General features: G+C 40.5%; 1 protein-coding gene across 17 annotated transcripts in view; it reads right to left on the bottom strand.

Annotated features, from left to right (window-relative positions):
- Positions 1 to 12,215, bottom strand: part of LRRFIP1 (LRR binding FLII interacting protein 1) — a 167,377-nt gene that overhangs the window by 25,813 nt on the left and 129,349 nt on the right. For all 17 annotated transcript variants that reach the window (XM_067548686.1, XM_067548688.1, XM_067548691.1 and 14 more), the window contains 2 exons: positions 8,082 to 8,114; positions 910 to 1,035 (listed from right to left, as the gene is read on the bottom strand). In XM_067548686.1, coding sequence (XP_067404787.1) covers positions 910 to 1,035; positions 8,082 to 8,114 — 159 coding nt within the window. The remainder of the gene's footprint in view (positions 1 to 909; positions 1,036 to 8,081; positions 8,115 to 12,215) is intronic.

The following is a 12,215-nucleotide window of genomic DNA, read 5'->3' as shown; positions in this document are numbered from 1 at the left end:
TTGCTCTTAATGTTAGAAATACTGGACTGAATGGCCCCGTTCTGTTTCTAAAATTTCTAAAGTTCTTATGCCAGTTTATTGCTCATGTCAGAAATATTAAACTGCAAAAAATGGTTTCAAAGTCCATACGTAGTACATGTTAAATGTTTCCTACATCATTTCAAATCTCCTTTATTTGTTACTGTGTTGTACTGGGTCTGTTTCCCACTTTCATAGTTTTTAATACCAGATGGAACTATCATGACCATCTGATCTCCTGCATAACACAGGCCAGTGTTTCACCCAACAATTCCTACCTACATCAAGCCCATAATGTCTGGTTGTGCTGCAGCCTCTCTTTTTATAACAGTTATGCACCATTTTTCCAAAAATTAAGATTATTTTTTAACTAACCAATAAAATAGACAAAATAGACTGCAAAGTAGATGAGGTAGTATTTTTTTTATTGGACCAAGTTCTGTTGGTGGGAAAGACAAGCTTTTGAACTTACACAAAGCTCTTCAGATCACCCAAAGAACTCTGTGTAAGCTCAAAAGCTTCTCTCTCCCACCAACAGAACTTGGTCCAATAAAAGATATTACCTCACCTACCTTGTCTCTCTAATATCCTAGGATCAAAATGGCTACAACACTGCATAAAACAGACCACAGTTACTTCCCAAATGTAGACTTTAAGAGGGCTAAGTCTTTAGATGAATGAGGTGTTTTTGGTAACTCCTGCCAATACTGATTTGCATGTGTAATTCCCCACACTTATTGATGAAGAAATAGAAAGCTATGCTTTTAAATAATTCCATTGCTTACTAAGTCAAACTTAGTGGAAAACTTCAAGACAAATATTCTGACTGGAATGACTCATCTAGCAAGAGACAGTTTCTACCAATCTATGTTACTTACAAAGATTTCTTACCTTAATTTCTCTAATGGATGCCTCAGTATCAACGGAGATGGAGGTGTCGCCACTGCCTCTCCGGGAGGAAGTCCCACCCAGAGAGGCTAGTGTAGCTGCTGATAAATTTGACACAGTACGAGCTCCCTAGAAGTGTACACAATTAAAATAAGTTGGTTATGAAATCATCTCTTTAAAAACACAAATATGAATGCACGTTAATATTTTGAGAATCTGATCTGCCTCTATGTGCACAGCGATCAGCATGAGCACAATGATCTCTTTGGAATCAAGAAAGTTGTTTCATTTATAGCAAATGGATTATCAGTAGACATGCTGTGCATCAGTGGGGCACAAAAGAACTTCTGCTGAACAAATTTTATGTCCTGAGATTTTCAGAAGGTTTGTAGTATGGCTACTGATAGAAACAAAAGCCTTCACCTTTAAGTCATCAGTTCAGATTTGGGACAGGATGGAAGTGACTGATAGAAGTTACAGTCAGATAGCTAATTGGTGAGCTGGGAGAAGCAAGTCTGTGCTTTTAGTCCAATGCAAATGATAGCAGACATGTGTCCAACATCACCAAAATTATATAATTGGCAATCCCAGCAGAGGCCAGTATTTGAGTATGGAGTCTGAACTTTCCTCTCAGTACTAGAGATATGCCCCTCAGATGAGAGTTTTACTTCATTACAGTGAGGCAAAGTGAGGACGCTTACTGAAATTATTCTGTAATAGTCAGATTTTAAGGCCAGAAAGGACCATTAGACAATCCTGCCTGACGTCCTGTAATATCACAACAAATTGCACCCAGTTACCTCTGCATTCAGTCCAATCACTTGTATTCGACTAGAACATTTCTTTCAGAAAAGGCACAATTTTGATTTGAAGCTCTCAAGAGATGTAGAATACACCACTTCCCTTGGTAGCTTGCACCAAAGGTTAACCATCCTCTCTGTTAAAAAATTGTGCCTGTGGCAGACTATACCTCTCCTCTCCTCTCCTTGAGGAGAGGGTGGGCACAGCTCTTGCCTCAGAATGGGGGCACCGCTCTCTCTGCCTGTGCTGTTTAAGATGCTGGCCCCCTCGCAGGAGGAAGTTAAAGTAGTTTAAACAAGAAGTCAGTATGCTTCCATAGCCCACAAAAAGTAGAGTCCTAGGTCTTTGGGAAGCCAAAGAGAAAAATGCCTCTTTTCTGAGAGGGGGTAGGCAGCCATGGTCTCAAGCTGTTTCCCCAGTCAGCAACCCCACTTTTAGAGGTGGGGAGCTCTGAATTGCAGTCCTGCTCCTTAAGAGTATCACGCTGCACTGAGCAGGGATCCTCCTCTCTTTTAATGGCCTGCCCCTCTCCAGGTTTGACAAGCCTCACAGATGCACCTGGTTGAGGCCCAGAAGGACTCTTTAACCTTCTTCTGATTGGAGTGGGGCTCTACCTCACCACAGTGCCTTATTTCTCATTTGAATTTGTCTGGCTTTAACTCCCAGCCACTGGATCTCAATCTCTGCTAAACTAAAAAGGCCTTTTAGTGCCTGGTACTCTCTCTCCATGAAGGTACTTACACACCATAATCAAGTTCTCCTTCAGTCACCTTTTTGATAAAGTAAGCAGATTGAGTTCTTAAAATCTCTCACTATAACATGCTTTTTTCCCCTGCCCTTGAATCATTTTTGTGGCTTTTTTCTGTACCCTCTGTTTTTTCAACATCTTTTTAAAACTTGACCAACCAGAACTGGACACAGTATTCCCATACTGGTCTCGCTAATGCTGTATACAGAAATAAAGTCATTTCCCTACTCCTACTCACTACTACTGTTTTTACATCCAAGAATTGCATTAGCCTTTTGCCACAGAACTGCACTGAGAGCTTGCGCTGAGTTGTTTGTCCACTATGACTCCTAAATCCTTTCCAGCATCACTGCTTTCCAGCATAAAGCCTCCCATTCTGTAGGTCTGGACTGCATCCTTTGTTCCTAGATGCAAGATTTTGCATTTGACTATATTAAAATCCATTTTGTTTGAATGAGCCCAAGATTACCAAGCAACCCAGACCACTCTGTATGACTGCCCTGTCCTCATTATTTACCATTTCACCACTCCACTCCACTGTTGTCTATAGATTTTATCAGCTGTGATTTTATATTTATTTTCATATAAAAATACTGAATAGCACTGGACCTAGACCCCATCCCTACAAAATTTCACCAGAAGCACCCATATTAAATAACCCCTTTGACAACTACTTGGGATCAGTTACCTAGTTAAGTCAATTTAACAAACGTACTTTATAAACACTATGTTGTTTATCTTTTAATAAAAATGTCTTATGGTATTAGAGACAAAGTGGGTGAAGTCTTACTGGACCATCATCTGTTGCTGCGACACACAAGCTTTTGAACTTATACACAGAGCTTTATTCATCACACAGGTAACTAAAGTAGAGTCCTGATGGGCTTACTGTGTCTACTTAGACAGGACAGTCCTTGTGTTCTTGCAATTAGCTATTTTCTTACACTTTACCTCTTTCATTTGCCCCATAGGGGCTGGAAGTAGTCTAACAGGTTTTCCCTTTCAAAATTTTATACTGATGGTTTTGAAATGTGTCCGCTCTGTCAGATCTGATTCAAATATTGCCTGCATAACTTTTTCTATAGTAAATATTCTTTTTTGAAAGGTAGTCAACATGTGGGAAATAAAAGCATCTTCTACCAGAACTGGTCCAAGTCATCTATTCCTTGCTAGCCTGAAAAAGATTTTCAGCTCAGACACTGCCACGCACAGAACTTCAGCAATGGGGCCTTCAGAGTGGGATTTTTCAATGGGACTTGTGCTCTTAAGTCATTTTGATGCCTTTGAAAATTCCACTCTTAGCTCTTTTTATTCATGTACTGCACACAGTGCAATGGTAACCTTATTTACGGTGGAGGAGTGTGCATACGTATATCAGACCATTTCAAATTCAGTAAAATGTATAAAAATGCCTACCTTCATAACAAAGATGAGGTCAATGCTTCTTTTTCTGCCTCTTATGCAATGAAGATTTATTACCACAATACTACAGAATGGATATACTATTGAACATTTAAGATACCTAGGCTCCTAAATCACTTTGGGGTAAAGCACCTAAGTCACTCAGGGTTTTATTTTTGAAAATTTTGCCTTTCAAGATCAAATCAAGTTCAAACTACAGATTCAAGTAATAGAAAGGGCCAATAAAGCGGTTTAGAAAGCCAGCTCCTAAGCGACCAGAGGAGCTAGTGAACAGTAGCAGCTAACAGGAGTTTTGCAAGGTGGTTCTCCAGGTGAAGGAGGAGTGACTATGTGATCCTTGGGATGAGTTTGTTGTGTGCTTGCTGCTTGACTGAAGTCTATAGTGTGGTCTGTTTGGGGGGCCCTGTGCTGAGCATAGCAGCCTGCTAAGCAAGCCTCGGAGTTTCCTAAGGAGGCTTTGATCCCTAATTCCTTTAGCACCAATTAACCCTTAACCAGGGGTGAACAGTTTTAAAAAGCCAGCTCCTAAATGAGCAAAGGGTATAGCAAATAGGAGCAGCTAATAGGGAAGTTTTGGGAGGGTGGGCCTGGGAGCCAGATATACCTGATTAACATTCTCTACACTTTGACCAATAAAATACCCCGACTCCAAAAATAACACAACACACAACAGAAAAAACAACACAACAACACATGTTTCAGGAATAAAAAGAATGCAGGCAGATGTCCAGCATTTGAGTGGGAACTATCTAGTTTATTGCCCTGAATACAGCATGCACCTGCTTTGTGGGCAGGTAGTATATGTGTGCACTCAAAGCAAGGAGTTCATGGCCCGCAGACACTGAGTACAAGCTCTGGAGACCAGAGCTGCTAAACTGGAGGAGCTAAGGGAGACAAAGAGATACAAAGACGAGACTTTCATGGGACACAGAGGAGCAGTCCCACCTCCCAACCTCTGTGCTGTTAAGGAGGATCAAAGTCTCAGGGAAAAAGAACATTAAAGTGAAGCAGAGGGAAACAATCCTATTGTTGGGACCCTCTTTTCACATGATGTAACGGTACCCTCTTCCACTGAGGATAGCTCTCCATGGGAGGGAACCCTAGTTATTAGAAAGAGACAGGTAATAGTAAGGGGGGTTTGATCATTAGATATACAGACAGCTGGATTTGTGATGACCGCAGGCAATTCGCCATGTCTTTCTCCTGAGGTGCAAAGGCTGCGGATCTCTCAGGACAGCTATGCAGGTTTATGTGTGGTGCTGGGGAGGAGCCGGTGGTCATGCTACATGTTGGATAGAGGTCCTGGAGATCAAAGTTAGCCTGCTAGGTAAGAGATTGAAGTCCAGGATCTCCATTCTCTGAAATGCTTCCAGTTCCATGCACAAGGCCAGTTAGACAGGCAGAATGTCAGGGTCTCAATGCGTGGGTGAGATGATGCTGTATGGAGGACTGGTTTAGGTTTATTAGGAACTGGGGAACCTTTTGGGAAAGGAAGAGCCTATACAGGAAGGATGGGCTCCACCTAAAGTAAAATGGAACCAGACTGCTGGCATACAAAATTAAAAAGGTTGTAGAGGAGTTTTTAAAGTAAGGGCTGGGGAAAAGCTGCCAGGTGTGGAGAAGCACATGGATCGGACAGACATCCCTTAGGGGAGGATCTATTAATGGGGATTCTATATCCTAGTAAGGAGGAGAGGATAGAAGTTAATAAGGCACAGATAGAAACTGAAGAAAAATGGTTAAATTAAGGCATCTCATTCAATTATATCACATAATGGCCGACAGCTAAAAAGTGACAAGTTTTATAAGTGCTTGTATACAAATGCCAGACGTCTAAATACTAAGATGGGTGAACCTGAGTGCCTGGTATTAAATGAGGATATTGATACAATAGGCATCACAAACTTGGTGGAATGATGAAAATCAATGGGACACCTTAATACCCAGGTATAAAATATATAGGAACGACAGAGTAGGTTGTGCTAGTGGGGGAGTGGCACTATATATGAAACAAAACAGTCAAATGTAGTAAAAATATTAAATGACAACTGATAAAAATTCCATGCTTGAACAACAACAATATAGCAATAGGAATATACTACCAACCACCTGACCAGGATGGTGATGGTGATTGTGAAATGCTCTGGGAGATTAGAGAGACTATAAAAACAGAAAAAACAATACAAATGGGGGATTTCAATTACCCCTATATCGATTGGGTACATATCACCTCAGGACAAGACGCAGAGATAGTTTCTAGAAACTGTAAGTGACTGCTTCTTGGAGCAGCTAGTCCTGGAACCAACAAGGGGAGAGGCAATTCTTAATTTAGTCCTCAGTGGTGCACAGGATCTGGTCCAAGATCTGAATATAGCTAAACCATTCAGTAATATGACCACAATATAAATAAGTTTAACATCCTTGTGTGTAGGGAGACGTATCAAAGAAGCCCACCACAGTAGCAATTAACTTCAGAAAGAGGAACTACACAAAAATGAGGAAGATAGTTAAACAGAAATTAAAAGGAACAGTCACAAAAGTGAAATGCCTGCAAGCTGCATGGAAACTTTTTAAAAATTCTATAATAGAGGCTCAAATCAAATGCATACCCCAAATTAAAAAAACATAGTAAGAGGACCAAAAAAGTGCCGCCATGACTAAACAACAAAGTAAAATAATTGGTTAGAGGCAAAAAGGCATCCTGTAAAAATTGAAAGTTAAATCCTACTGGGGAAAATAGAAAGGAGCATAAACTCTGACAAATCAAGTGCAGAGTACAATTTAGGCAGGCCAAAAAAGAATTTGAAGAGCAACTAGCAAAAGACTTTAACAGCATACATTTTTAAAGTACATCAGAAGCAGAAAGCCTGCCCAACAATCAGTGCGGCCACTGGAATCATGGGGTAAGAGGAAAAGTCTTCTTATGCATCAGGAACTGATTAAAAGACAGGAAACAAAGAATAAGGATAAATGGTCAATTTTCAGAATGGAGAGAGGTAATTAGTGGTGTCCCCCAGGGATCTGCACTAGGATCAGTTCTGTTCAACATATTCATAAATGATCTGGAAAAAGGGGTAAACCGTGAGGTGGCAAAGTTTGCAGACGATACAAAACAACTCAAGATAGTTAAGTCCAAAGCAGACTGTGTAAAGTTATAAAGGGATCTCACAAAACTGGGTGACTGGGCAACAAAATGACACATGAAAATCAATGTTGATAAATTCAAAGTAATGCACGTTGGAAAACATAATCCCAACAATACATACAAAATGTTGGGATCTAAATTAGTTACCACCACCCAAGAAAGATCTTGGAGTCATCATGGATAGTTCTCTGAAAACATCCACTCAATGTGCAGTGGCAGTCAAAAAGGCTAACCATGTTAGGAACCATTAGGGAAAGGACAGATAAGACATAAAATATCGTTACGCCACTATATAAATCCATGCTATGCCTACATGAATACTGTGCGCAGTTGTGGTTACGCCATCTCAAAAAAGATGCACTAGAATTGGAAAAGGTACAGAGAAGGGCAAGAAAAATGACTAAGGGTATGGAACACCTTCCATATAAGAAGAGATTAAAAAGACTAGGACTTGTCAGCTTCGGAAAAAGACAACTAAGGGGGGATGCGAAAGAGGACTCTAAAATCATGACCAGTGTGGAGAAAGTGAATAAAGAAGTGTTATTTACTCCTTCACATTAAGACAAGAACCTGAGGTCACCCAATGAAATTAAGAGGCAGCAAGTTCAAACAATAGGAAGTATTTCTTCACACAATGCAGTCAACTTGTGGAACTTGTTGCCAGGAGATGTTGTGAAGGCCAGAACTATAACGAGGTTCAAAAAAGAATTAGATACGTTCATGCATCACGTCAAGGACACAACCCCATGTTCTAGGCATGCCTAAGCCTCTGACTGCCAGAAGTTGGGAATGGATGACAGGGGATGGATCACTCAATAATTGCCCTGTTCTGTTAATTCCTTCGGAAGCATGTGGCACTGGCCACTGCCACAGACAGGATACTGGGCTAAATGGACCACTGGTCTGACCCAGTATGGCCATTCTTATGTTCTTACTATCTTAAGCCATATTCTGCCATGGATTTTATTCAAAATGTGTGTAAATTCAATGCAAGTTTAACATGTAGAAAAGCGGTAAGATATGGGTTATGGTCAATATAATTCATATTAACTTTCTTACCTTCTCAAAGTCTTTTTCTGGCCTTTCTTCAACCTGCAAACGAAAGAGAGACATTGCTTAGAAGCAATGACTGGATAATATTGGACAAAAGGAAGACAAAATAAGACAGTTTGCTTTTAAACCTAGTTCTGTCAGGGACCTTAGGAAAAAGGTTCACTGGCAAGATATTCTGCTCAAAGAGCAACTATAACACACAGCGCTGCACTGGCATTTGGGGAAGGAAGCAGTCTGGATCACTCATCTCTCAAGACTTCCTTGGTGTACAGTATATTTTAAGATGGGGTATACCTTAGCCAAGAAAGCCATATTTCAAATAATTTAAATCATTCAGAAATTAGACAGGTGTACAGGCCACATATAAATCACCTGGAACAGAAATCCAAGTCTAAATCTCAGACATCCAAGAGTATACTCCAGATTAGAAACTAAACTATAATAAGATGCTGAAAAGGAAGGTAGGAAAAGAAAAAATTAAGGATATTAACCAAAAGATGGTTTTGGGATAGGCATAACTGTCATAGCTGTGTTCTGAATATTGAAAACAGAAAATAAAAGGTGAGTGTGTCTCAGAGATGGAGGAGATTAAAGAAAATAGACAGGCATGAGGATGGATCCACAGGGTTCTATGTAAATCCTCCCAAAATAGTGCAAATGATCAGATAATCTATCCCTAGGGGTGAGGGTTGAGGTCCCATAGGTGGAGAATGTACCTTCCTTGGATTGCAAAGAGAAGCAGACCAAGTGTTCAAGGGGAGAGAGAGGACAGCATTTTAAAGTAAGAGTTGGGAAGAAGAAATCGGCAAATTAGAAATGTCTCTTTCAAAGCAACAAAAAAATTCTCAAGAAACTAAATCCAAGTAGTTTTGTTTTCTGTCAAATATTTCATTCTGATAAAATGAAAACATCTTGTTCCAATTTCACCTATTAAAAATTTTATATTACATAATATTGTGCATAGTATTATTACATTACACAATATAAAATTGAACTAAAAGTAATTTCAAAACAACCCTCTCTCTGACCCCCCAAAATGTTCCTTGCCAAAAAGGCTGAAATGGAACATTAACCTTACTAGAATGCTTCTCTCCATCTCTGTTTAGGGCTCAGCAGTCAGTCATTTGGGGACTGATTTATATGCTATTTTGGTATTTTATTTTTGGATTTAAAGGAAGGGGAATGCAGAGGGAGGGGATTAATAAAGGAATTAGCTATGGGAGTCTAAAAGCAGAAATCAAGCCACATTCAGGCACAAAATTATGAATACAACATAATTAGAAATGAGACATTTGCCACATAATGGTTCATGCCTTCAAATAGTCAAAGAAACATACAACATTCAAGTGTTTGTGTAAGCTAATGAGTTAGTGTCTTTCCCTTTAAAGTAACGTTTTTGAATGTCGAAGGGCTAAGTAAATTCATTAAAAGGAAAAAAGGTCTGGCAGAACTAAAAAACCACTCAGATTATTTTCAGGAGGGCTGGATTATGGCATGAAAGCATTGGTTTCAAGACAACTTTCTTTCTGGTTCAGCCAAAGAAAAGCGTACGCATATTTGCTAAACATGGGCCTTTTCAGAGTAATGATCATTCTAAAAATGAAGGCTGGGATTTTATTAAACAGCACAATTGCTGAGTTATTAACAACAGTGGGCTCACTCTAGGATCCCAGTCAAAAGCAAAGAACATTTAAAAAACATTTCTTTAGAATTCTGCAACACTTTGAGAAGGGGAAGTTCTATTTGGAAGAGCCTTCAACTGTAGGACAATTTCTTACTGGGACTAATCTAACAGGAAAGGAAAAAATAGATATGGTTATTGCTACACCAATTTCCTTTCTGTTCCTACTATTCCATCTCAGTCACTGGAGAGAATCTGAACAAGATTATGTGTTTTATTCACACAGTCATCATTTATATACTATATAACTGATTAAATGCTCATTTCTAAATCTTTAATTAAGCAGACAAGATCTGCAGAAACTGGCATGGTCAGATCATACCCCCCATTAGAAATTATATTGAATAATTGGGGTGGGTCCCAAAGATGATTTTTGGAAAATGAGTTGTTTGATTCTCCAAGACAAAAACTGGACTACAGCAATTAAAGGGGACATTGTTCAATACTTTCAAATGATATAAATATAAAGAGAACTTCTGTGTGAGGAACGTGGAGAAGTTTTCAGGGTCAGCTGAGAAGCAGAGCCTCTCACTTGATTAAGAAAAATTAAAACTAGAAGAGTCAAAACCACAGGTTCAAAAAAGTATATATACAGTTAACTAATATTAGTGGGAAACTATATAGGCTGATGACACATGCCACTGAAAAAAGACTTTAGATATACAACACAGATGTTTTAAGAAACAGGAAATATAAGTAGTAAGTTACTGGTTTGAAAACTTACAGGGATTCAAAAGCAACACATTATACCACAAGTTAACAATCAGCAACAGATACACGCCATAGTGCAGTGGTTCTCGACCTATTTATCATTATGGGCCACATATGCAGCTCTCTGTGTGTTGTGTCGGCCACACCCACACAATATATATACTACCTGTATGGCCCTGAGGAAGTCACACAGGCTGCAGCTGTGTGCTGACTGGGCTGCAAGCAGCCTGCAGGCTGAGAACCACTGCCCTAGTGAAATGTGCTACTTTTGCTGCTTATAAAAACACTTCTACACTCAGATACACCATGCTCTGAATTCAAAAATAACTGAAAATAGCAGGCTTGCCAAAGAGGTATGAAATGGATAAAGAAACCTCAGATAACAGAAGGAGAAATTTTAGAGGCAACACCAAGTATGAAAAGCAGTAAAATTCCAGGACCTGATAGCTCTCCAGGTGAGTGTTACAAGGTAATTTAAGGAGAGTAGCAGGTCCCTTGAGGGATCCCTTTAATGCCATTCTAAGCTCCAACCTAAGGCTTGGTCTACATGACAATGTTAGATTGACGTAGACCACCTTGTGTCAATCTAGCTCTGCATATGTCTATCCTTCAATTTTGCCTCCCACCAATGTAAGTGCTCCAATACGCCGACATAGGAACACCACCTCCCCAAGTGGCATTGAGCCATGGTCGATATATTGAGGTTGATGGAGCGCTAATGTACACATTGCATTACCTTCATAAACCCTAGCAGTCCTCCAGCAGCTATCCCACAAAGCCTGATACTGACTGCTCTGGTCACAATTGTGAACTCCATTATCCCAGGGTCAGGGAGACCGGAACCGCCCACCCCACCCTATTTAAAGTCCCACAAATTTTTGAAATGCCTTTTCCTGATTGTCCCTCTTGTCAAGTACACCTAGCAGCTCTCCACTCTTGCGTGCAACTGCCCAGCTGGCCATACTGGCAGACTCCTCTGGCACACTCCAGACATGCTCCTGTCTGGAGCAGACAGGAGATACTGTATCTGCTGGGCCTGTGGGGAGAAGAGGCTGTGCAAGCACAGCTGTGAACCAGCCACAGAAACATGGACATCTCTGAGCAGATTGCACAGGGGATGCACGAGAAGGTGTCCAACAGGGATCAGCAGCAGTGCTCTGTGAAAGCAAAAAAACTGCAGCAGGCAAAGCAGAAGGCTAGGGAGGCCGACAATTGATCCAGTGCTGAGCCATAGACCTGCTGCTTTTACAAAGAACTGCATGCCATATTTGAAAAAGACCCCAACACCACTCTATGCAGTATGCACTACTGTGGATGCCTCCAAGGAGCCTGACTCACAAGCCCCTGGTGCGAACTGTGAGTTGGAGAAGAGCAGAGGTCCTGTGACCAGGGGGTCCAGCTATTGAGATTCCATTGCAGTTGAGCATAGGCAAGCCTTATTCAGGGGAAGGCACCTTAGGTAAGCATGTAATTGTATTTCCCATTACAACGATGTACTGAAGGCTCCCTCAACTTAGAAGGACACAACTACTGACATTTCATTAATTTACTCGTACTAGAAGAGGTAGTGGTACAACAAAGAGGCAGGGTTGCTACCAGCTTTCACTGCCCTGTAAAACTAGGCAGGAGGGCTATGTGGAGCAGTTTATGTACACCGTGGTGTCCCTTGAATCCTCCTGAGAGATCTCAATGAAACTTCCATGAAGGTCTGGCAGCATACAAACCTGGGTGTATTCTCTGTGCCCGTG

The sequence above is a fragment of the Emydura macquarii genome, unplaced genomic scaffold (assembly GCF_026122565.2).
Source record: "Emydura macquarii macquarii isolate MOO-44397 ecotype Brisbane River unplaced genomic scaffold, CSIRO-AGI_Emac_v2 contig_1253, whole genome shotgun sequence".
Classification (NCBI taxonomy): Eukaryota; Metazoa; Chordata; order Testudines; family Chelidae; genus Emydura; species Emydura macquarii.
This window is presented reverse-complemented; position numbering and strand designations above follow the sequence as displayed.